The sequence below is a fragment of the Jaculus jaculus genome, chromosome 9, assembly GCF_020740685.1.
Source record: "Jaculus jaculus isolate mJacJac1 chromosome 9, mJacJac1.mat.Y.cur, whole genome shotgun sequence".
NCBI classification, from domain to species: domain Eukaryota; kingdom Metazoa; phylum Chordata; class Mammalia; order Rodentia; family Dipodidae; genus Jaculus; species Jaculus jaculus.
In genome coordinates this window covers 118,288,091-118,313,804 of record NC_059110.1, presented here as the reverse complement: position 1 = coordinate 118,313,804, position 25,714 = coordinate 118,288,091, and the positions used below count along the sequence as shown (strand labels likewise).

General features: G+C 54.0%; 1 protein-coding gene across 4 annotated transcripts in view; it reads left to right on the top strand.

Annotated features, from left to right (window-relative positions):
• Baiap2 (BAR/IMD domain containing adaptor protein 2) overlaps positions 1-25,714 on the top strand; it is a 68,368-nt gene that overhangs the window by 33,495 nt on the left and 9,159 nt on the right. For all 4 annotated transcript variants that reach the window (XM_045159362.1, XM_004655261.3, XM_004655260.3 and 1 more), the window contains exons 4-10: positions 6,033-6,094; positions 6,692-6,763; positions 7,292-7,429; positions 21,260-21,412; positions 23,934-24,158; positions 24,346-24,547; positions 24,899-25,100. In XM_045159362.1, the coding sequence (XP_045015297.1) occupies positions 6,033-6,094; positions 6,692-6,763; positions 7,292-7,429; positions 21,260-21,412; positions 23,934-24,158; positions 24,346-24,547; positions 24,899-25,100 (1,054 nt within the window). The remainder of the gene's footprint in view (positions 1-6,032; positions 6,095-6,691; positions 6,764-7,291; positions 7,430-21,259; positions 21,413-23,933; positions 24,159-24,345; positions 24,548-24,898; positions 25,101-25,714) is intronic.

Below are 25,714 nucleotides of genomic sequence, written 5' to 3'. Positions count from 1 at the left end.
TTGAGTTCCCCATCACCCGCTTGAAGCCACTCACGGGGCAGACTTGTTTGCAACAGCAAGCAATCGCAGTTCAAAGGAAGGTGGAGCACAGACATCTACTCTGGCCTACACATGCACACTCACACTCATTCACACATACATAAACACACAAATCTTTTCAAAAAAATGAACATAAATTGTTTTTGAAGCCAGGCATGGTGGCACACCTCTATAATCCCAGCATTTGGGAGACAGAGGAAGGACTGCCATGAGTTTGAGGCTACCCTGACCCTACATAGTGAATTTCAGGCCACCCTGGACAAGACTGAGACCCTACCTCGGAAAAATTTTTTTTTTTTTTTTTTTGTGGGAGGGTGTTGGGTATGGTAGTGCACTCTTGTAATCCCAACACTTGAGAGACAGAGGCAGGCAGATGAGGAGTTCAAGGCCATAGTGAATTCAAGGCTGAAGCCAGCCTGGGTTGCATGAGACCCTTTCTCAAAAAAAAAGGGGGGGAGCTGGCTGTGGTGGCTCACGCCTGGCACTAGGAAGGCTGCGGTATCACTGAGTTCCAGGTCACTGTGGGCAAGAGTGAAACCCTGCCCCGCCAAAAACAAAGACGATGTTCGACTCCTATTATAGCAACACAAATGGGCTTTGCACACAGACTCTCAGTGACGTGGTTGTCACATCCCTTTTGGATGCCACGCCACGTGCAGTGAAAGTGGACCTAGAGGTAATGTGTGGGTTGGGGTCACTGGAGCCAAGAGGATCCTGGGCAGCATGGTGAAGGGCTGATACTGTGTGGGGTGTTTCTTTACAGGGGATTAGAAACATTCTAGAATTGAGAGGTGGAGGCTGCACAACACTGAGTGCTCTAAATGCCACTAGAAAATGACTGAAATGGTCACTTGTGTGAGTGCTATCACAGCTAACAAAGCCAGGCACTAGGAGGACAGGTGCATGGCTCTCCTGAGGGAAGAGTCAAGGCCAAGCTGAGCCGGTCTCGGGATGCTGGGCCCGTCTGAGGTCCTCCTGTGGCTCCTTGTGGATGTCTTCCCTTTTGTTGGCCCTGGGGCAGCCTTGGACTTGGGAAGGAGGCACCAGATCTGTGTCTTGGGGTCCCTCCCCTCCTAGCAGGAACAGTATTGGCTTGGGCACTAGGGCTTGTGACGTAGGGATCCTGTCGGCGCCCGGTGAGGTGGTCCCTAGAGCATGAAAGAACAGATTGAGGCTCTTGGTGGGGGTGGGGGGGGCGCAGTCCGTTGCTCAGCAGGGAGTCCCCAGGAGCTGGGCCTGGCCAGCTGAGTATTCTGAGCTAGCTAGCCTGGGTGCTGCCTGCGGGGATGAGGCTGTCTTGGGGAATCCCACCAGCCCTGCCTGCTGTGACTCCCTTGATGGATAGAAAGGGCACATCATGGGTGACAGGCAGCCACAAGCCATGCATGGGCCTGAACGCCACACTGTCATCCTTGTCTTTCTCCAGCATTGCCTCTTTCCTGGGAAACAGGCCCAGACCTGGGTCCTGAGCAGCCTCTTCCTGTCGTGTCAGCTTGCAGCTGACCCCATGTTGTCCTGTGTGGAACCTGCACCTCATGGCAGGAAGTGTGGTATCCCTGCACGTGTGTGTTTGTGCATGCCTCTGGGTTCCACATGTATGTTGGCTTACTGTCCTGCTGACCTCTGCCCCATTACCCTTTCCCTTGCCTCCCCCCAAAGGAAGGGGACATTTCCACAGGACTAAATTGCACTCTTGTTTGTCTGTCTGTTTGAGACAGGGTTCACACTAGCCCAGGCTGACCTGGAATTCACTATGTAGTTAGTCTCAGGGTGGCCGCAAACTCACCGTGATCCTTCTACCTCTGCCAGCCAAGTGCTGGGATTAAAGGCGTGTGCCACCATGCCTGGCCTAAATTGCACCCTTAACCTCAAAATATAAGGTCATGTTTAAGGCTACTAACAGCACCCAAAATCTTTAGAACTCAGGAGAAGTAGGGATGACGTGAGGTGACTCACCAGTGGCTGACCTTTCAGCTACTTGACTCATACCGCACATTGGTAGAGGTTGAGGAGGAGGGTGTAGCCTGGTACTCTGGCTGCCTGTGTTTTTTATTTTGTCCTGGCATCCATGTGCACCTTCTGGGGTCTCTCCTTCACCTCCCAAATCCCCAAATGTTTTAGGAGCCCAAAATCCTCCAGCGCCAGCCACCCTGTCATTACCCCCCCCCCCATATAACTGCTCAGCCTTGGCACATGGGGCTAAAGCTGACTCACTGCCTGGGTGTGCCAGGGGCTTCCGTCTCTCTGTGTTCTCTCATGCCAGCACCCTGGGGCGGGGCCACCTGCTGCCAGTCACCCATGTTGACACCATCTACACCCTGGCCCGTTCCTCAGACGGCATCTCTGTGAAGATTTACCCTACCTCGCTGTGTTTGCTCTGGCATGCCGGGCCTCACCTCCCATTCTGATCCGGTTTTTCAAGTTTAGGACCCACCTGTGTTGTGCCCCAGGCACCAGAACAGGTCCCCGGGGGATCAGTGGAGGCTGGTTAGAAAGCCCTTCTCCACAGCCGTGAACCTGGGGAGGTCAGACACAGTGGCGGGGCTTGTTGTTATAGTCTTACTTATTTGAGAGAGAGAAAAACAGTGAAAGCATGGGTGTGCCAGGGCCTCTTGCTGTTGCAAGTGAAATCCACATGCATGTGCCACTTTGGGCATCTGGCTTTTCATGGGTACTGGGGAATTGAGCTGGGGCCAGCAGTCTGTGCAAGCAAGTGCCTTAACCACTCAGCCACCTCCCTAGCACCTGAGGTTCTTCACTAGCCTGTCTTTCTAGATTCAGGAACGGGGACTAGTGGACAAACTTCCAGTAGCTAGTCAGGCAGAAGTCAGTGCCACTAGCCAGTGACTACCTCACCTGCACTGGGGGAGCCAGCACAGCAGGGCTAGCTAGATACTCCATCCTTCCAGCTGCGTGGTACCCTCCTGGCACTGCAGGGGTTAAGCCAAGCTGGTGGCTGTGCATGCTTATGTTCCTTGTGCACATGGCCTCCTGCAGCTGCTTGTAAAATGCAGTTTAAATAGTCACCATGTGGGCTGATCTTGCACAGCCCCAGCTTGCAGCCAGCTCAGGGCTGTGCACACATACACACCCCTTGTTCTGTGCAGCTTTGCCCCACGAGCATACCTACCATGTGGGATAGGCTGAGGACAGATCAGCGGGCATGTGGTTCTGGCTGGAGGGGCTAGCTGGTGGGGATGCTGGGCTCTACCTGTATGTTGATGTAACCTGTGCAAAGTGGTCACAGCTGTGTGACACTTGTCACGGGCCAGAATCCTTTGAGAATCTTTACATATTCTTGGGCACCGCCAGTTCCATTTTAAGGCTCTGTGGCTTGATGGTCTTACTCTCCGGTATGCTACTTGGATTGGAGTGTGCAGCCTTTTGAGGGAACGTGTAGGTTTTGTCTTGATACTAGTAATTTTGGGGCCTAATTTTGCTACCTGGGTAGCACCTTTGGGAAGGCTGGATAGGGCCAATGCTGAAAAGCACAAGTGCTTTTGCCTGCCCAGGCTAGAACCCATGCCCATTGTGGTCATGTGTTCAAAGCCCAGATGTTTGTGGGACCTTGAGAACCAGGAAGTAGATCCTAAGAAAACATGATAATGAGGAGGAAAGCCCAGATGGTTTCCCTAGGGGTCCTCCTGGTCTCAGTGGTGGATTTTGTTTGCCCTGGGGAGTACTTTACAGATTCTGAAAACAAAGGGACCCTCCAGCTGTCACTCACAGGGCCCTGGGGTGGTTTACATGTGTGAGGCTTCTGGGTGTGAGTGTAGGAGCTCTAGGTGATGGCCAGCTGAAGAGCTGTATGCCTGCAGGAGCTAAGGCCTCCCTGGGGAGACTGCCTGTAGCCCACCCTGTCCCCAGGCTCATCCCTTTGTTTCCTCAGCTCCACTCCACCTGCGATGGGGGACCAGGCTCCTCCGCCTTTAATGCTGTTTCCCTGTGGTCCCAGGTCCCTTCCCCAGAAGTCAGTCAAGGCTGGAGGTGGAGCAGGAGTGGGCTTTCTGTCTTCTACAGGGCTGCCTACCCCTCCGCTCAGCATACAGGTTATCCCCAACCATTTGCAGTAACAAGGTCACTGACCGTGGGAGACTTCCACAATAGTGGCAGCCCTCTAGTTTCCACGCGTGCAGTTCCTGGGCCTGCCTTTGTGTCCTCACCCTGTAGTGCTAAGCTACACGACAGTGACCAGGCCTGTGGTCATGCTGGTGCTTGGAGCTCTGGGTGATAGTCAAATGCTTGCGCCGAGGGTTCTGGCATGACATCTCCTGTGATGACTTAATAGATGTCTTTCCAGTTGAAGTTGGTGGCTTGTGTAAAGCTCAGGGAGTTGTCCAGTGTACATTTTTGACCACAGATGACCCTGTGAAGAGGAGGCAGGCCAGCTGGTTGCTACTGACTGGGATGGGTCCTGGGTCTGGTTGCTGACCTCGGCTGATCCTTTCCTGTGCACCAGAGACCACTGATGTCAAGCAGCGCTGACCTGCCCATTGGGGATCAGGAGGCGGGTACAGGCTTAGGAGTTGTGCTGGTAAAGGAGGCTGACTTGTCAAGTGCCTGTCGGTCAGTGCTCAGTGCCCCTGTGTTCATTGAGGTTTAAACAGCAGCTCGTGAGACTGAGACCATTCCAGAGCAGCTGTAACTCCTAAGGCCAAAAGGGGTCCTGGCATAAGGCTTCATCCTGCCGGGGTTTCTGTAGATGTCAGAGGACATGCTCTGGTTTCTAGCTGGCAGTAAAAGGACCCCCGCCAGGGAGAAAGGCCCTGTGTCTGGAGGGACTCAGGGAACAGGGCTTAGCAGCAAGTGTCCCTCCCTTCAGGCAGGCACAGGCATTGTGCCCATGGCTCCTGGTCAGTGTTGGGAGCTCCCCAAAGGGCTGCTTAGCAAAGTTCCCAGTCAGATGAGTAGAACTAAACTGCTGGCTCCTCATGCCTTCCTCTGCACATGAGAAAATGAGACCACTTGCCTTGCAAATGGGGCTGAGCCTCTGCTGCAGAGGAGTTGGATGGCCCTGAGGGTCTCAGGTCACGTGTACCTTGACCTGGAGCCGTCAGACCTGGGCATCAGCTCAGAGGTTCTGCTGAGCTCTGCTGACTTTGTCACCATCTTGCCTAGGAAGTGTGCTGAGCCTCTGGTCTTTAGGGCCTCTCCCTCTCAGCTTCCTCTGTCACCTCTTTCTCAAAAGTAGGGTTGTGGTGACGAGTGAAGCTTGGCAGTGACTATAGACTGAGAAAAAGGGTTCAGCTCAGCACCAGGCAAATGTAGAAAGTGGCCCAGGCTGGAGGGTACCCCATGGGCACGTGGGCATGAACGAGTCTCAATAGTACCCAGATGACTCTCATCTTTGAGATGCTGTCTGTCTGCCTTTCCGAAGGGACCTGAGAGACATCAATGTCCTCCAAGTGCTGCCAAGCTGGGAAAGCACTCACAGAGCCAGGCATGTGCATGGCTGCTGGGCCACCCAGCACTGCTGATCCCTGAGGTCCGGAACTTGGTTTGTAGAAAAGGCAATGAACTCTAGCAGGGTAGGTGGTCCTGAGACCACTCACAGACTGGCGTTCAACCTGGATGGTGAGCCAGGGCTTGGAAACATTGGTGTAGCTGGGTGTCTCTTGTCTCCCATGGCACTGGGCAGTGAGGGCTCTGGGGTTAGAGAGAGTAATGTTCTTTGCCCACATGTTCTTTGAGGGATGCTTGTCTGCTTGTCTCCGGGTGGAGAGTGGGCATCTGTGAATAAGCTTGAGGCCTGGTGGCCCAAGGGACTAAGCATGGGCACAGTCTCTTGCCTTCTCGTAGACCTCCTCAGTGCAGACACAGGAGACACAGGAGGGGCAAGGGCACCACATGCTTTGGACCTAACTCCCTTCTTTCCCTGCCCTTCTCATCTGCCCCTGCCCCAGAATTCCCTCTGACCACAGTGGCTTCTGTTCAGCCTGGGGTGGGACACAATGGATGGAAGTACCTGACCCCCTCCCTTCCTTTCCTTCCAGGGGATGTCCTCTTCCAGATGGCTGAGGTCCACCGGCAAATTCAGAACCAGCTGGAAGAGATGGTGAGTATGGCCTCTGGGCCCTTCTTGTGTGCAAGGGGCAAACACAGATGAACAGGGCAGTCAGGCTACGTGCTTTGGCCCTGTGTCTGGGATCATCAACAGTCATGGGGCGAAAGCTAAAGTTAGATGTGCCCTGGGCTTGGGCTATAAGTCATGCAAGCCACACTGAACAGCCTAGGAAATGACTAGGGGTACCTCAGTATAGGAGAGCCCCGGGGAAGAGGGGTCTCATGCTCAGCTAGCCTTGGGGTCAAGCGGCAGTCGGTGAGTATCAGGCCAGAGAAGAGCCATCTGGACCCTGGTGGCAGCCCAGGCCAGGGCCTAGTATCCAGCCTACAGCAAGGGGTCTTCTGTTAAGGTCCAGCTTCTGTCAGCCCCTGAGGGGACCTAAGCAGAGGATGGATGGTGAGGAGAGACAGTTCCTGTGTCCCTGGCTGCCTAGGGCTTCTGTGCATCTACTTTTCAGTCTTCTTAGCCTCCTAACTCCATGGCGCTCATGGCTGACAGTTCCTCCTCCCTGGGTGCCTATGTCCAGACTGCCCTCGCCTCCATGTAGTAGTAGAACTGACTGCTGGTCTTTTTTCTCCTCGTGTCCAGCTGAAGTCTTTTCACAATGAGCTGCTCACTCAGCTGGAGCAGAAGGTGGAGCTGGACTCCAGGTACCTGAGTGTAAGTATGCACCACCCCACACTTGCTGGACCACCCAGGCTGCCAGGCTTTAGCTCCTGTCTCTGCATACACTCTGTCCCTAGGTCTGAAGGTCTCCAGCTCCCTTAGGCTCCCATCCAGGTAGCTCTCTGCCTTAGTGCTCATGTCCTCTGCTCGTGACCTCTGATGTCCGTGTGGTTCACCGGCCTCTCGGCTGCTTGTCAAATGGCTTAGGGCTTGGCCTTGCCTCCCCGAAGAACCTGCTGTCCTTGTATGTCAGCCAAAGCTCCCGGCAATACTCACAGAAGTTTGTGGTCTCCACCTAACTTCCTGGGCAGGGAGTGAGGCCAGACTGTTTCCTAGGTCTGATCTTCATCTTGAGGATTGGGGGTCAGCCATGGGAGGGCCACAGGAAGGTCTGCAGCTGTGCCCCTGTGCCCGGCTATGGCCGGCTGGAGTCTGCTGCAACTCGAGAGTTGGGAGGGCCGAGGAGAGCAGCATCAAGCTGCCCAGGTGGCCTACAAGCCTCTGCTTCTGTTGTGGACTCAGGCTGCGCTGAAGAAGTACCAGACAGAACAAAGGAGCAAAGGTGATGCTCTGGACAAGTGTCAGGCTGAGCTGAAGAAACTCCGGAAGAAGAGCCAGGGGAGCAAGAACCCTCAGAAGTACTCGGACAAGGAGCTGCAGGTGGGGCTGCCCGAGACCTCATTCCCCTTCTCCCCACCTGCCCATGGTCTGCATCCCTGCCAGGGAGGGCCGTGCCCCCAGGCATGGCTGCGCAAGGCTTGTTCTGCTTTCCTAAAAAGTGAGTGTCCCTGTCCCTGGACTGGAGGGATGGTCAGCTCAGCCCCCGAGTACTCCCACCCCCTGCTCTGCTCTCAGCCAAGGCTACCAGAACTTTCTTAGCTACAGACACAGAAACCCAGGAGCTAACCCCGGACTGGTAGTCTGACCAACTTGTGAGCCCACCTCAGGCTAGATGGACAAGGTTGACTGCAACAGATGGCCCAGGAGGCTCCTGAGGCCATTCTCACTGTTCTGCCAGCATTTTAGGTAGGGTGTGCTCATCTTGCTACAGTTTTGGACATTGTAAATGACAGGATGGCATACATGACACATATATCAGAACCCTAGACAGTGTCCTGACCACTGAGCAGGCCCAGAAAGCCCTTACCCAATCATAGAAGAACAGCTAGTGTTTACAGAGGAGATGCCAGTAAAATCCACCAGCTACTGGGCCCTGGCATGGGCAGGATATGGCTCTTCTTCTGCCATCAGGCTCTTGAGGGCAGCACCCCTAGACAATGGGACTATGTACCCACCCAAGATATGTGATGTCTCTTTGGTGCTCTGAGCACACACAGGTTTGGGGCACTCTTGTGAGCCAGGTTGCCCTAAGAGGACAGGCCTGGACAGTGGGAGATGAGACTCAGGCTGATGGTCCTTACATAGAGAGCCAGCGACAGCAGGAAGCAGAAGGTCCCTGCTGCTATCTGCAGGTTCTCCCTGTGTGAAGTGGCACTACAGTTCATGCCTTCCCCGTATCACATCAAGCCTGTTTTTCTAGTTCTAGCATCGTTGCTTTGGTCAATGTTAATGACCATTCAGGACCCCAAAGCACATGCAGCCTGAGGCTGTCACAAGAGGCCACCATGGGCCATCTTGAGTCATGCTCTTCGATTCCTCAGTGTGAGTGCAGTTAGAAAGCACGATGTGTCGTGGGTACATGGCTCTTCCCTTTCTCCACCGCTTGTGATGTCTTTGCAATTCTACTCTCTGAGGATGCCACAGGAGGGCAGGTGTTGGCCCTACAGGCTAGATTGTGCTGACCTCCCAAGTGTGAAGAACTTTCCAGCAACTGGTTTGACATCCTAATCATGGGGGTGGGGTGGGGCCACTGAGCTGGCTTGTCTTTTTCTCCTGGTAAGAAGCTTATTGGAATATACTCGCAGACTGTGTAATACCTACCCAAGTATAGACAAGTGGTTTTTAAAAAATATGTTTTATTTATTTATTTGAGAGAGAAAAAGAGGCAGAGTGAAAGAGAGAGTGTGGAGGTGCACCAGGGCCCTAAGCTGCTGCAAATGCACTCCAGAGGCATGTGCCACCTTGTGCATCAGACTTATGTGGGTTCTGAGGAATCAAACTGGGATCCTTTGGCTTTGCAGGCAAGCAAGCACCTTAACCACCTAGCCGTCTCTCCAGCCCAACAAGTGGTTTTGAGTACATTCATAGAGCCATGCAACTTTCACCCTAGTCAGTTTTGGAGCATTTTACCAATCCCATACTTATTTATTGGCAGTCACCCTCAGCCCCCGCCACCCCTTCCCTCTCCCAGGAACACCTGCCTGATCTCTGTCTACAGAGACCTCCATGTTCCAGACGCTGGCCGTGACCGAGTCATGCCGTGTGACTTTGGTGTCTGGCGTCCTGCACTGAGTGCATCTTCAAGGTTCGTTCATGTTGCGGCGTGAGAGCATCATTCCTTTCATTCCAAGATCAGTGTCTTCCCATCCACAGCTGAACAGCCTGTCTTTACAAGGATGGTCGAGGCGCTGCGTGCTCAGCCTGAGGCTTGCCCTGCATCAGATGGCCCTGTGCTGTGGCCACCCTCTGAGTCTCTAGCTGCACCTGTGCTATAACCGGGACCCAGCTGTGGGAGTCATGAGGCTCAGGGAGGGGGAGGACCAGGTGGAGACTAAGCTGTGGCCTCAGTTTTGATCTGATTAAGGACTGGCCTGGGGTTCCCCAGGCCTCTACTTTTTTTTTTCACTCTCTCTCTTCAGCTGTGTTCCATCCCATGCCCTCCCTAATGCCAACTCTATTGAAGGGAGCCCTAGCCATCCTGGTCTCTGCCACCTGGTCACAGAGCCCATATTTAAGACTTGCCCCCTTGGCTGCCTATGGCCACCTCTCCTCTCGTCTTGTGTGTGGTTCTGAAGTTTGAGTTTCTCAGCTCGTGTGGAGGACAAGGGTGTATCTCCAGTGTATCTGTCCTGACGTGTGTCTGAGCAGAAGCGGAGTTGGGTGGTGACATTCTGGTTAGTTGTGCCTGTCCATCTTAGGTGTTCTGAGGTGTGAGGTCCTCCCAGTCCACAGGCCTGCCTGGGGTAGAACATGGTACCAGGCTTTGGGTGATCAGAGAACGACCCCAGGACAGTTATTGTATGGAGAGCCCAATGCAATCTGGGAAGGAAGATAAAGCAAGTTCTGGGGCCGTAGTAGTGCCCCGGGCATGGGTGCCTCTGGCCTACTAGAGATGCCCTGTGCCGCTTGGCTCGCGGTAACACCTGATGAGACTCTGCCTCCCGACTCCAGGCGCGCCGCCTCCCTTGGAAATGCCCCAAGCTGACCTTCCTTCTCGGGCCTAAGAGGCAGCCTTGAACACATCTTTCACCTGTTCTCACAGCGTGGCTGTGCAGCCTGTGGGGACCCTTTGCTACCCTGTCTCTAGGGCTCTCACTGAACTATCTCTCTGTTCAAGAACTTGAAGTCGCTCTGCCTTCCATGGTACCTGCAGGTGGCCCTGGGGTGGCCTGTCTCACTTGGGCACCGTTCTTACCCTCTCTGAACTCATTGTCCCTGTTTTTGAGGTGGCGCCCTCCTACCTGCCTTCTTCGGAGTGCACATGTGCTATGACGCCTCTCGTTGGATCCCTACTCTGCACCTCTAGACCCCCTTCTCTGTGGGAAACTACACTTCAATGCTTAACAGACTGAGTGTTTGATTTCTGGAATCTTGCTCTTGGGAAGGCTGTCCTGTATGTCTCTGGCCTGCAGCTCGGGGCAGGCTGGACCTATTGGCGCCCAGTTGTCTCTACTTGTTTTTGTGGTATTGGGGAGTGAAACAAAGGCCTCAACTGTGCTAGACAAGTGCTCTACCACTGAGCTATATCCCTAGCCCTTTAAATTTTCTCCCTCTTCTGCCCTTCTTCCCTCCCTCCTCTTCCCCTTTCTTATGGTGTCTCGTTGCCCAAGCTAGGTTCCAAGAGTTCCCTCGTCTGGCCTTGAACTCACTTTGTAAGCCAGGCAAGCCTTGAACTTGTATTTTCCTGCCTCCACCTCCCAGATAGCTAGGATTACAGGCCTGCACCACCAGGCCAGATTGTTCTTGAGGGTGGTGAGAGAACATCCTGCTTCCCATGAGGGCACGTAAGGGCACTGGGAGTCCTTCACCTAACATCTGAGTTTGAGGATAGAGGGTATTTGGTATATAATAGCCCTGGGTCCCTCTAAACTGGGCAGAGGCACACTGGCCACCATTTGGGCGGGGGATGGGGAGGAGTGACTGATCTGTCAGCCTTGCTAGAATAACCCTATCTCCCAGGTCGCTCAAGCGGGACCCTTTCCAAGTTTGGTTACAAATTTGCCCAGGGGTCAAGGTCTGACTTCTGCTTCAGGGTGTGGCTGCTAGGGCCTTTGTAGCAGCCCCCTCTTAAAGAAGAGAAATGAACTAACAAGGCTCACTCACCCTTTGAGGCCTTGTCCGTCCACCATGCTCAAGGGGCCCTCCTCAGGCCCCGTCCTTCTGCAAAGTCCCGTCCCTCTGCCATATCATATCTCTACTCCTGCTCAGTCTCCACCCCTCTGCAAGACCCTGACCCTCAAGTTGGCCTCACAGAGGTCATCATGGACATGAAAACACCAGTGAGGTCCTGGTGGCCAGGGAAAGGACATGCAGGCCCCTGTTCCCATCTAAAGCTGCTGACTCCTCGTCTGGCCTGCTACTGGGTTCAGTCCACAGCAGAGCTCAGTGAGGAGCCACTCAGAGATCTCTAGCCAGACCCCGGAAACACTGCCTGGACTTCGGGATGTCATCTTCTCTGTGAGCGGCAGCCTCTGGGTGACTGGCAGCGTTGAGGGTGGTTCCCTGCCCCGAGGCAGAGGTACCACACACACACTCTGTCATGTGGGTGAGGGCAGGATTCTGGTCTTTTGGGGCTCTTGGAGTTAACTAGGAGTCCAGGGACCTGACTGCTGGACTGGAGGTGATCCTGAGCCCTGGGGTAGCTGAGTGTGTCTAGGGGCACATAGAGCAGACAATCAGGGGTCTCCACTTAGTTGGCCTGCCATTTCTGCCCACCTACAGGCCTTTCCCTGCTCCTGGTGACACCCTTTTGTGTACCTGAGGTCTCCAGCTAGGTATGGCCAGAGCCACACAGGGCCTGGCCATGGTGTGGCCCAGGGGTTCAAGGGAAGTGTAGAGGCTGGTGTTGGGATTTCCTGTGTGGGGGCACCATGTGGCTGGCACCCGGGCCCGACTTGAGACCCTTGGCCATGTTAAAGCCTGGGTCCTGTTGCTGACCGCCATTAAGAGGAGATGCTTATGCCAGGCACCCTCAGTCCCCGCAACCCTGGTCTCATCAAGTGTGGTGCCTCAGGCTCCAAGGTGTGCTTAGTAGACATGGCTCCCTTCTGTGCCCTGAGAGGTGGCTAGGGTCAGTGCTGTATGTGGAGCCTGTCACTGCTTCTGAACCTCTTCACCTGTGTGTGTTGAGAATTCTTGGGGCTCTAGGGGGTGAGAGGTCACTAGAGAACCCTGAGGCAGTAAAGCTTGAGGGAGCTGAGCCCATAGAATTTAGGGGCAGCTCTAAGCTTTCAGGGGTACCAGTTTGGCAGAGGGTCCCCAGCTTGTGCTGCTCTCCCTAGCTGCTGTCAGGCTCTGCCAGAAGCTGGCCTCTGTGTGCCAAGATGGAATAAGGACCGGCTTCTTGCAAAAGGATGATCTTTCTCACAGGTGTAAAAGGGTACAGGAATGGATCTGTGTGGAGTGGGGAGATTTAAATTGTCAGACTGCAGAGAGAGGGAGAGAGGGGAGGGAAGAAGAAAGGAAGGGAGGAGAGAAGAGAACCAGCATGCTTGTCCAGATTTGTAGGTGATGGCTGTCTAGGTGCTGGGTCTAGACCTAGCCTGCCATGTTCAGAACTCAAAACTGAGCCACGTGATGGGATCTCCACAGAAAGAACTAATTTTAATTGTAGGTCAGGGAATGGGAGCTTAGAGGCATTTGGGGCACTAATTGGGACGGGACAGTTCTATATAAAAGGACGGGGAGCTCTGACTGCTTGGGAACTTCCAGCTGTGGGAGAGTTTTCCCTCGGCTGGGCTGAGGGCGAGCCCCCACAGCACCTACTCTACACATGGGCCCTTTTCCCCCAGCAGGAGCTCCTTGGGCTTTCTTTTCTCTCTGTTCTTTCCACAGTTCTCCAGGCCTTCCATATGGGATCTCTAGCCATATGGGCGCCTTTCCTTGGCTTTGTACTTCCCCCAATAAATACAATAATTTTTTTAGGAAGGGGTGGGCTGGCGAGATGGTTTAGTGGTTGAGGCACTTGCCTGTGAAGCCTAAAGACCCAGGTTCAACTCAGAACCCACCTAAGCCAGACGCACAAGGTGATGCATGTCCCTGAGGTGGCGTACGTACACAAGGTGCTGCACACATCTGTAGTTTGATTGTAGCAGCTAGAGGCCCTAGTGTGCCAATTCTCTCCCCTTCATTAAAAAAAGGAGGGGAAAGTTCCAAGAGGCTCCTGGTGTGGTCTGGAGATGGTAGCCCCTCCATACCCCTGTCCTCCTACATGCACTCCACAAGGGCTCCAGCCAGGTTGAAGGAAGCCCCTGTGCACGTGAGGTGAGAAAGGGGTGGTCTCCTGGGGGGCAGTGGAATGCCACATGGGACAAAGGACAAACCTGTGTCCCGTGTTGTGGTCCTAGTCCCATCCAGCTCAGAAACAGAGGGATCTGAAACTCCACAGGGCTTTTGAGGAAATGGGAAATAAAAGACAGGAAGGGGCTCCGAGCAAACCCAGGCCTCACCCCTTCTGAAGGCAGAAGGAGAGAGGTGTGTCTCAAGGGCCACTTCTGCATTCACTGGGTATGTTGGAGGAGGACCCTGGCTCCAGGAGATAGGAGGCACCGCTCTGTCCAGCTTGTCTCTCTCCCCCAGGGGTGATGTCCTCTGACCAGCCAGTGTCCCCAGTACTCCTGACCAAAGGGGCTGAGTGGATCTGGTGAAACCTCCCCTTAGGCTGTGTCCCTCATGCCCAGCCTCACTGCATGTCCTGAGCAGAGTTGGGACGTCATCTACACAATCCCCTCTGTAGTCTTTGGGACTAGATTTCTTCTATTTTTGTCCCACTTGACCCTTTCTCCAACCTAGCTCTTATTAAAACAGGACAGGCTCTGTGCGACTCGTCAACCCCTCCCTTACCGGCAGCCCTTACCCTCCAGAGTGGAGTGGGTTAAGATGACTGGCCAGGGACTGTGGTGCTGGTTAGATCTGCCTGTGCATCTGCCTGTGCTGTGTGCCTTAGGTGTGTGCCAGGCCTGGGTGTGAGTGAGCGGTTTGCCTTTCTTTGCCCACATGCATGGTCTGGGTAGTGAGAGAGGAGCAGCCAAGGCCCAGCACAGCGTTACGGCCCCAAAGACCATGTGAGAGTCCAGACAGAAGCAGCTGGAGTGAGTGGACAGACCAGATAGACCTAAGCTCATTCCGAATCACTCCAGGCTGAGTGGAAGGGCCCTGCAGGATCTGCCAGGGGCTCCTGGGCAGCCAAGCCACTGCCCATATGGGACTGGCTGCTGTAGGAGCATGGAATGTACCTGCCTCCTTTACTTGCCTGGGGCTTTCTGAGGCCATGGAAGGACAATCAGTATCCCTGCCACATCCACCTTCACATGTTCCCTGAGAGACAAAGGAGGGAACGATTCCACGCCCTGGTCGATGGGGGTGGGACCACAGCCTCTCCGGTCCGGTAACCTGTGTCTTGTTCATCTAGGACACAGGGCTGCGAAGGTGGCTTTGGCCCCTCAGGATCTCAATTGAGTTCACATGGTGTTTTGCCTGCTTAGGCTGCACTCTCGCTCTGTATAACTAACAAAGCAGAGACAGAATAACCACAGCGTAGCTTTTCACAGTGGACAAGAGCAAAGGCTGGGCCACCAGGAGCTGAACCAGGCGTGCCCAGTGTCTGAGCCCGCGCTCATCCCAGCAAATAGACGGGAGGCAGGGAAGTCCAAAAGTGTGGTCCTGCTGTCTGGCAAGACCTTCCAGCAGCAGCTTCACATAGTGCCACAGTAAGGTGATTAACTCAGGGAACTCCTCCTGTCCATAACTGCCATCCTGGGGCCACCCTCACAACCTCCACCAGCCCTAATTACCACCCAGAGGCAAACCTTGGCCTGGGTCACCAAGGGCCGTTAGCAGATGGCTTTGAGCAGTGAATTTTGAAGTGTGCTGTTGAACCATAGTCGTTTTCCTTTCAGAGTAGAGTATCCAGCCCTTCCCTCTGCCAGCCCATAGGCAAGATAGCTCTCGCCCCATCTTGTCCTGAGCTCATGTGGGATGAAGTTTATAATGGGACATGAAATCCTCGGAGCCACCCCTCATGGCCCTGCCTAACCAGGCTCACAACTCAAGGCTCTGTGCACTGAACTGTCCTTTTAGACCAGAGACAGAGGTAGCAGTCAGCAGGTCCCCAATGATATCTGACAATGTGGGGTGTCAGATTCTTGCTGTCCTCCCTCACACAGCAGAGCTGAGGGGCTCTGAGCCATGTGGTTGGAAGTCATGGCTTCCAGTGGTAACAGTGAGGTTTACCTCCCATTTTTATGAGCTGGGGACCTTGGGCAGTCCACAGGTTTGATAGTTATGGGAAAGCTTCAATTGCCATGGGATGAGGTGAAACACAACAGCCTCGGATTTTTCTAGAACACCCCTCCCCCCTCTGAGTCACTGGCTGGCTCTGGAGTAGAAGAGACACACTTTCTGATCACTTCTGTCTTCTCGGATTACAGGGCTGTTGAACTGGGGTGACTAAGTGGGAGCGTTTTTTGTGGGTCTTAAAAATGCTTTCAGCTGGGCGTTTCTATAGTGCCGTCGCCATAGCACCCAGCTAAGCAAGGAGCTGTGAGGCAGCATGGGGCGGGCGGGGACAGCAGGAGCCTGGCCACTGTGGGGACAGGCTTCATGCCATTTTAAATGGCCTGTTGCCAAGCCCTTGGTGGTGCAGCTATGTGCTGTGTTCTATACTGGACACTTTCCAGAAAGCTTACCCTTCCCCCATACTGGAGTACCCTGTTCACCCCACTACTTGAGGGGCCTGAAGCCCTGAAAGGTGGTCACCCCTTTATCCCCATTCTTCACTGTCCCCTTCTGAGGAGACACTCCTCATTTGACCCAAGTGTCCAGGATCTGCCTCTGTGAGGCGTTATTGGAAAGGGAGGTCAGAGAAGTTGACTGTTCCTGGACAGAAGTGGCAGCTGCAAATCTGACAGACTTGGCTGTGCCATAGCCAAGTGCCTCGGGACCTAGGCTGAAGCTTGACCCTCTCCCAAGTCATGCTGAAGCTGACGTCTGTCCATGTGAGTGTGTGGTAGTGTACATCCCTCCTTCCTGCCTCCCCCCAGGCGGGGGCTCTGACACCCTGTCTTCTGTCCTGTGAAGTGATAATGCTCCTGGGGACAGCACGAGTGAGTGGAAACCTAAAAAGTGACACGCCACTCCCCCCAGCATAGAGGCTGCCAGACCATCCTGCTAATGAGGCCGCTGCCCTGCGCTGTGCACTGCACCACAGGGAGCCCAGGGCCTCACTATGAAGGCAGTGTGCAGCCTACAAACCCAGAAACCGCTGGTGGTGGGCAGCCGGCTGGCTTCAGGCTTCAGTGTGGAAGGTGCTGTTGTCAGGGTGAGGGAACCCAGGGGGCCATGTGGCCTGGTTTATACTTCTGTCCTAGGTGACTGTTCCAAGAGATGCCTCTCCTCTAAGTCTCCTAAATAATGACATGGTGCGGACTGTAGCTGGCACCCTTCCCCGTCCTCAGCCTCTCGCAAGGGCATGGAGCACTGCTGAGCCCCTTCTACAATGTAGTTGTCCCTAATAAAGCCCAGGGGAAGAGGGCAGTGGCCTAAGGACAGTGCAGACATTCTTGACTCAGGTACCTCCTGAGCTGGCTGCCAAGTTTTGGGTCTCTCCATGTGCACTGTCCAAAGTCAGGGCCCTTGAGGTGTCCTGACCTTCCTCAGCTCTGAAGGCTACAGCACCCAACTCCCAGGCAGTTGTTGGTGGAATGAGTGGGCCCTGCAGGCCAGTGGTTGCTGTTGCTGTGGGTGATGGACAGGCAGTTACAGTCCTCGTGGACCCTGAGCCTGCCGGTCTTTATCCCGTCTCCTGCCATAAAGCTTGGGAAGGAGCTGGCACCTAGACAGAGGCCGGAGCACAGCCAGCAATAAGCCTCCATGGCTACCCTGGAGCCCTCCGCATAGCCCTTGCTGGGGCCCACAAGGCTGAAAGGCCCACCCCCCACTTCGCAGAGGAGCCTCAGTGTGCAGGGGAGGTTCAGGGCGCAGGAGGCCTTGGTAGGCACACATTGCATAAGCAGAGGAAAAGTACTCAGCGTTGTGGAGGAGGAGGAGGATGAGAGGGGGAGGAGGCAGCGGCCACCACCTCAAGACAGCAGCGTTCCAGTCATGCTGGAATATTCCTCAGGTCTGCCCTCGGGCCTGTGACCTGGCATTCCTCCTCTCCTCCCAGGAACGGTTCTGGGTCCCACCTTGCAGATTCTGTGGCAGGGACCTGGCCGCCCCTCTAGAGGCTGTGGCAGCCTGTTCACTGGCACCTTGATTTGGGGGTGGAGGTAGTCAGACAAGTATTCTTAAGGTGGCCCTGGGGGAAAACTAGTTCCGCGCGGAGGCTGCAGCTCTGCAGGGACAGAAGGAGCAGAGTTTCTAGGTTTGGTGACAGGGTTGGGCAGACCTGACCCTGGGGATACTCATACTGGCTGGCATACAATCAGCACTGCATTGGTGGCCACGTTGGAGACCAGCCCCCATCCAGCTGGGCTCCCCTTGTCCAACCCTCCAGCTGAACCTGTGGGGGAGGTACCGAGGGAACAGCCTGCTCCAACCCCCTCTTGCCCACGCCCACAACTCAGCCGCCTACCCTTGCTGAGTCAGAGCTCTGAGGTGGCTTGTGAGTCAGCCTCGAGACACCCTGGCAACTCAGGCCTGCCCCCTGCTGGAGGATGACTGCCTTAGGAAGCACTTTGCAAAAGCTGTTCTGGTTGATGGGATTTAGCCCTGATGGTGTGCACAGGGAGCCAGACATGACAGGGACCCAGGAAGTACGCTGGGGAGGGGTCATTTCAGCCTTTCACAACTATCCACAGGCTTACCTGCATTTTTGTGATGAAAATTTCTGCCCATCCCTACTCAGCTCTATAGCCCAAGGGATCTGGGTGTGAATCAGCTCTTCCTTGACATAAGAACAGGCTGGGCTACAGGATAACTGTAAAGGGAGGTTTCAGCTACAGGACTGTCACACACTGCCACCAGGCCTCAGATACATCCTCTGCCAGCCAGACTATGGAAGGGCAGCACAGTCCCCCCTGGGGTCCACCCTACCAAGGGGCAGGCCCCTGGACAAGAGTTCCCCACCTCTCGTCCTACAGGCAGGGACTACTCATGGCTCGTCCCCCAGATCACCTCGATGAGTTCCTGCCTGTGACGCCTCTCACAGTGAGCGGCTGTTTGTTCCATGGTCTTTCAGTGTAGGTGGTTTGTACCTATTTTTAAGACTTTCTTTTAAACATGAAATACATGTAACTACTACAGTTTACCATTTTAACTGTTCATGAATGCACAGCTCAATGACATGAAGCATTTTCTCCGTTTTATATTTTTATTTTGGTTTTTTGAGGTAGGGTCTCATTCTAGCCCAGACTGACCTGGAATTCACTATATGTAGTCTCAGGGTAGACGAGAACTCATAGTGATCCTCCTTAATTCTACCTCCGAAATGCTGGGATTAAAGACATATGCCACCATGCCTGGCTCCATATTTTAAAATTTTTTACATTTATTTTTATTTGAGACAGAGAATGGGTGTGCCAGTGTCTCCAGCCACTGCGAACAAACTACAAACCACCATGTGCATCTGGCTTACGTGGAATCTAGAGAATCAAACCTGGGTCCTTAGATTTCACAGGCAAGCACCTAAACTGCTAAGCCATCTCTCCAGCCCCGTTTATTTTTTGAGTCAAGGTCTCAAGCATCCCAGGCTGATCTTGAACTCACTATGCAGCTAAGATGAACTTGCATTTTGGATCTTCCTGCTTCTACCTCCAGAGTACTGGCATTTACAGGCATGTGCCACCATGCATGAATTTATGTGGTGGGCTTGGTGCATGCTAAGAAGGTACTCTTACCAACTAAGCTACATCTCCAGCCCTCTTTGTTTCTTTTTTCAAAAATATTTTTAGGGCTGGAGGGATGGCTTAGCGGTTAAGGCATTTGCCTGCAAAGCCAAAGGACTCAGGTTCGATTCCCCAGGACCCACATTAGCCAGATGCATAAAGGGGTGCATGTGTCTGAAGTTTGTTTGCAGTGACTGGAGTTGCCATTCTGTCTCTCTTCCCCCCTTCTTTCTCTGTCAAATAAATAAGTTATATATATATATATATATATATATATATATATATATATATATATATATGTATGTATGTATATATATATATACACATACACATATGTATATGTATATATATATAATGTATATATATGCATATATATAATATATATAATTAGCTGGGCATAGTGGCACACACCTTTAATCCCAGCACTCAGGAAGCAGAGGTAGGAGGATTACTGTGAGTTCAAGGCCACCCTGAAACTACATAGTGAGTTCCAGGTCAGCCTGGGCTAGAGCAAAACACTACTTCAAAAAAAATTTTTTTTTAATTTATTTGGAAGGAAAGAGAGAGAAGAGGCATGGCAGGACTTCAAGTTGCTGCAGATGAGCTCCAGATACATGTGCCACCTTGTGCATGTGGCTTTACGTGGGCACTGGGGAATCGAACTCAAGTCGTAAAGTTTTGCAGGCAAACGCCTTAACCACTGAGCCATCTCTCCAGCCCTCTTTGTTTCTTTTTTATTGTCATTTTGTGTGTTCGTGTGTGTGTGATGCTGAGGAACCCAGAGCCTCTCCTGCACTAGGCAAACACCTATCACTAAGCTTAATGCCCAGTCCCTCAGCGCCATCTTTCTGATGAGTGTCACTGCCTCCATCTATCTCCAGAACATTAGTTTGGCAGCTTGAGGCTGTTCCCACTGAACCCCAGCGGCCTCTTCCCTACCTGGTGTCCCCGTCCACCCTCTGCCTCTATGAATTTGACTCCTCTTTGCTTCTGTGAGTTTCCACAAGTTCTCTACCCTGGAACATCCAGGATGGTAGTCACATCTGGAGGCTTGCATACAGCATAGCTTGTAGTGAGAACCATCTTGGGTGAATTGTATATCCACTAGGAATCTCAGAGCACTGGGCGGGACAACCATCATTGGTCAGAGTTAGAACTGGGGCCTTAGGAGCTATGGAGGGAAGGAATTCTGTATATTGGGGGGGGGTACTGGCTACTCAGGTTTCATACTCTCGTTTTTTTTTTTTTTTTTTTTTTTTGGTTTTTCAAGGTAGGGTCTCACTCTGGTCCAGGCTGACCTGGAATTAACTCTGTCATCTCAGGGTGACCTTGAACTCATGGCAATCCTCCTACCTCTGCCTCCCGAGTGCTGGGATTAAAGGTGTGCGCCACCACGCCTGGCAGGTTTCATACTCTCTTAGCCATGTGTCTCCTTCAGTAGATCACCTACAAGGGCTGAAAGCCAACAGGGAGTGGACACCCTAGTAACCCCAGGAACAAAGTCAAGAGCTAGGTTCATTTTTCAGTTCTCACTCTATGAGGGCCTGTCCTCTTCCAGGGTATGTGACCCATATGGCTCTGGTGAGGGACCATTTCTCATGCCTTTACGTGGGTGAGGCCTTCCATGGAATCATCCAGAATATGCTCACCTGTTCAGTGGCAGGAGCAGAGCCCAGAGGACTCTGTATTTTTCTCTCTAGCAGTGGCTCACCTGGGTCCTCATTCCATGGCCCCGACAGGGTCTTGTGTCTCCTCTTCAGCTGAGAATTGGAGACCAGAGAAATGTTGGTGACACAGGAGGATTGAGAAGCTTCCGTGCTGTAGCTAAAGCCTGTAGAGGGCCTGACCTGCCACCAGTACCCATGTCTTCCTCTCCTCTGGAAGAACTCAAGGAAGGCTGGGTGTGGCGGGGCATGCTTGTAATCTCAGCACAGAAGGCTGAGACCGGATGGGCTGAAATTTAAGGCAAGCCTGGGACATACAGTTGCCTGGCTGCAAATGGACACTCTGTCGTCTCAAAAGTGAATGTGGGGTATGCGTGTGTGTGCGTGCATGTGCATGCACATGCATGCATGCATACACACACATACTACATTCATCCCAGGGAGATGAGCCTGAACCCTCCACTGGGGCCCCCTTCAGGGGTCAGGACCCTGGTCCACACAGCAGGCATGGCCCTCAGGAACGTGAGCATCAAGCTGCTCCTATGTGGCCCTGGACACCACCGTATTTCCAGCCTCCACTCTGCAGGGGCTGTGAAAGGTGTGTGGGCACTGCCCCATGTTTTCCTCTCACCAGCCTGTCCTCTCTGCTTCCCACCCCCCAGTACATCGATGCCATCAGCAACAAGCAGGGTGAGCTGGAGAACTATGTGTCTGATGGCTACAAGACCGCACTCACAGAGGAGCGCAGGCGGTTCTGCTTCCTGGTAGAAAAGCAGTGTGCAGTGGCCAAGAACTCCGCCGCCTACCACTCTAAGGTGAGCCAGCAGCCCAGGCCTCAGGGTCTGCTCACTCTTCCCGGCTGGCCTCCCTTGTGGGAGTGAACTAGCTGGCACCCTCCAGAACACGTCAAAGTGCGTTCGGTCTCCCACTATGGCACATTAAGACTGGGACACACCTCCTCTCGGGAACTGAGTCCTAAAGGAAGAATTTCCAGATCGAAGGGTGCACAGCATTTTGTAGATACGGTAGAACTTGCTGGGTGTGTTTGAAGAGCAGCTGTAGCTGACCATCAGCCAAGGAGGATCCGGGCTTTGGGTTTTTGAGCCTTCTGAATCAATGTCGGCCCTTCTGCTCCAGTCATGCCCTGCAGTGGTAGGCTGGAGAATGTCTCATAGTGTTCCTTGCAGGGGCACGGGCGTGCCTGGCTTCCAGCAGCACTGGCTCTGCACCTTAACTTTGTGTCTTCACTCAACTGTCCCAATGGTGTTCCCTCCTCCTGACCCCTGGGTAGCCCCCACCAGCTGCTGCAGTGTGTCTGGCCCCACCCCAGTTCTGTCCCGCTCCTTTACTCTTGGGCAGCCATGAGTCCTGCCCAGAACCTGAGTCGTCCCCAGCTCTTAGCCACCCCCACACGTGGCCGCCTCTTGACATAGAAATAGTCCCATGGGCTTCAGTACCTCCTTATCCCCCTTGCCCTCTCACATCATTAAGCTACTAGGCTTCTTGGTGGGGCTTGGGTATTCAGGGGTACTGGCCCCGAGAGACCTTCCCTCATTGAGTCTAGTCTCCATGTATTCTCTACCTGCTTATAGCCTGCTCCTGTCACAGGACACACTCCTGTTTCCTGGGAGATGCCACACCTAAAACTAGCCCAGCCTTGCTGAACCAATAGGCTCCTGTAAGGAATCAGCTCCTGTAGAGGAACTGTAGCAGGGTGCCCTCCCTGGATGGACTAACCCTGATATCAGAGGCCCAGTGTTTGCAGAGGACTGACATAGTCCCCAGGGGCACGCAAGGCCCAGGTGACAGACTCCTTGCCAGAAATAGGCAGGGTCAGTGGGTCCCTGTCACTAACATGGGTAAGAACTGAGATGGGGTCAGATTATGTCCCTGGCATGTTCCATAAGTTCTTTTTACTTTCATTTTTTGAGGTACAGTCTTGCTCTAGCCCAGGCTGATCTGCAATTCACTATGTAGTCTCAGGGTGATCTTGAACTCACAGTGATCCTCCTACCTCTGCCTCCCGAGTGCTGGGATTAAAGGTGTGCACTACCACGTCCAGCTCCATAAAACCTTCAGAGGTTAAAATTTGGTTAGGCAAAGGACCACAGAAGCCCTGGCCATGTCTTTTGTTCATGTTGGTAGGTAAGTGGTGCTGGTCTTCAGATCTGCGCAGTACACACAGATGTCATCCACCTCCCCAGTGTGCTTCCCTGAAGCCACTGCTCTGGTCTTCGGGCGCCAAGGAGATTAAACCCCTCTTGTCCCCAGAGGCTTTTCCTGCTTGCCCGGGCCTGCTTCAGCTGTGGGCAGGTGCAAAGCAAGGCTAGGATGTCAACTGTGTCCTCCGGGACACACCCTGGCCACACCCTCTCTGCTACTGTGCCCCTGCAATCCCACTGAGCCTCTGCTCAGCTCTGTGGGTACTTACCAGTGGCTGCAGTAAGGCACAGGGATATGAAACTGGCAGCATGCATCAGTGTCCTTTGGTAGAGACAGGGTTGGGCAGGAAAAATGCCCACCCTTCTGTGCCAGGCAACCTACCATGCTGCCGCATGCAGGGACCACAGGCAGGAAACCTTGCTACAGGCCTGCACTTGTGGCTGGTGGGGAGTGGCCCTTCCCATCATGCTGTAGCCCTGGCTGGGCACTTGCCTGCTGCCTGGAGAGTCAGGCTGCTTAAGCTTCCCCAGGCCCTTGAAATCCCCTCCCAGAGATGAGACCCAGACCCAGATTTCGGAATCATGCTGTGGCTTCCTCATTCTGTGTCTCCTCTCTGTGTTCACGGCTTAATGCCAGAGGTAGAATCCCATGTATCCAAGGAAAGCCAAGAGTAGGAAGCCCTTCTATTTCCTTCAGGGTCACCTTCTCACACCCCAGCAGCCTGCCTGACCATAGCTGGGCAGTTCTATTTTGTCCCCAGCTTTGGCCTCCCTAACCTGCCAGGTAGTTCTTTTCCTGGTATTACTGTTTTTGTCTATAAGGGAACTTCCAGTCCTGGGGCTGGCTGTGAGAGCCTTGCCTGTTTCTCCTTTTTCCAGAACCCTGGGAAACTCCCACCAAGATTAGGCCTTGGCTTATACTCACCTCTGGTGTTCCCCCAACTTCAAAGTATATGAGTGCGTACCAGGCCCTTTTCCAGGTAGTTCCTTTTGAGGTGCAGGGTCTGTTTGGTGGCCTGTATGCTGTGAGATGCCTCTGGTAAAAAGCAGCCTTGGGGCTTGTTGAGGAGGCTGCGTGCACAGTGATGGTGCCTGGGGAGGTGCCTCTGTGCTGTGTCCAGTGCCTGAACCCCTGCTGCCCCGACCCCTCCCTGCCCTGTGTCTTCCACTCCAGGGCAAGGAGTTACTGGCCCAGAAGCTCCCTCTGTGGCAGCAAGCCTGTGCTGACCCCAACAAAGTTCCAGACCGCGCTGCGCAGCTGATGCAGCAGATGGCCAGCAGCAATGGCTCCATCCTGCCCAGCACCCTGTCAGCCTCTAAGTCCAACCTGCTCATCTCAGACCCCATTCCTGGGGCCAAGCCCCTGCCAGTGCCCCCTGAGCTGGCACCATTTGTGGGGGTGAGTCCTGGGTCTCTGGAAGCCTATGGTGGGTGGTACTCTGTGCTTGGGGTGACTTCTTGTGGCAGCTTGTTCCCCAGGGGGGAAGCCCAGTGTGCTGAGCCCAGGGCCCCTGTGGTGGGGAAGCACCGGATCCCCCCCAAGCTGGCCCCTAGCGACGCCCTGCCCCTGCCTCCTCTTCCTTCAGCGGATGTCTGCTCAGGAGAAGGTACCTGTCATGAATGGCGTCGCAGGCCCGGACAGCGAGGACTACAACCCCTGGGCTGACCGAAAGGCTGCCCAGCCCAAATCCCTGTCTCCCCCGCAGTCTCAGAGCAAGCTGAGCGACTCGTACTCCAATACACTCCCTGTGCGCAAGAGCGTGACCCCAAAGAACAGCTATGCCGCCAGTAAGGGTGCCGGGCTGGGGAACTAAGGCTTGTGAGTGTGTATGTGTGCATGTACACTGTGTCCAACTGTATACGTGTGATGTGGATGTTGTGTGTGTACATGTGCCTGGGGGAGTGTGCATCGGCCACAAGTATGACGTGGTGTGGTGAGAGCCGGGTTCTGCCTGTGGCTCACTCAGTGACCAAAGAGCAGGCAGACGGGCTGAAGGGTGGGCTCCAGTTGATCAAGAAACAGCTCTCTCAGCCTGTCCTGTGAGTGGTGTTACTACGTGCACCCAAGCTCCGGGCTCCTGCCCGGGCTCCGTCTGCTCTGGACAATTCCCTCACACCCACCCCGCATTGTCCTGGCAGCTGAGAACAAGACACTGCCACGTTCAAGCTCCATGGCAGCCGGCTTGGAACGCAATGGCCGCATGCGGGTCAAGGCCATTTTCTCCCATGCGGCTGGTGACAATAGCACCCTGCTGAGCTTCAAGGAAGGCGACCTTATCACCCTGCTGGTGCCCGAGGCCCGTGATGGCTGGCACTATGGCGAGAGTGAGAAGACCAAAATGTAAGTGCCTACCTGGAGAGGAGTGGGTTTGAGGCTAGCCACCCCCTTCAGCAATCAGGCAGGGCATGGTAGCCCAGATGTGCTGCAAGGCTGGGCCCCTTACTCGACTAGGGAGCCAGAGCAGAGGGTCTGCTGGGGAACCTGGACAGGAAGAGTGAGTATGACTCCCTACCAAGGCTCTTCCTGAGCTCCATGGCAGCCAGTGTCTGTCGCTGCTGTCTCTCTGTCTTCTTCCCTTGCCACTTAGCCTTGGCACAGGACCTAATGGCCTACATGCCTGTCTATATATTTTTGCACACCTGACCATTTTCTTGGTGGGGTATCCCAGATAGTAGGTGGCAAGCAGGACTTGGCTAACCTAAGAACCCCTCTCCCCACACAACTGTGTGTCCTTGCTCACACTAACATCACCAAGTAACAGGACCACCCAGAGTGGTCACCATTGGCAACCATTACAGAGGCTGAATGAATAGCCTGGTCTTGGGGGCTGCCCCTTCCCAGGCAGCAATCTTTGACTAGCTGTATCTTCTGACAGAGGGGAGGTATGATTAAGCAGCAGTAGCTGGTGCAGGGTCTAAACTGAGCTTTGCTATGTCTCAGTGGCAGCCACACAC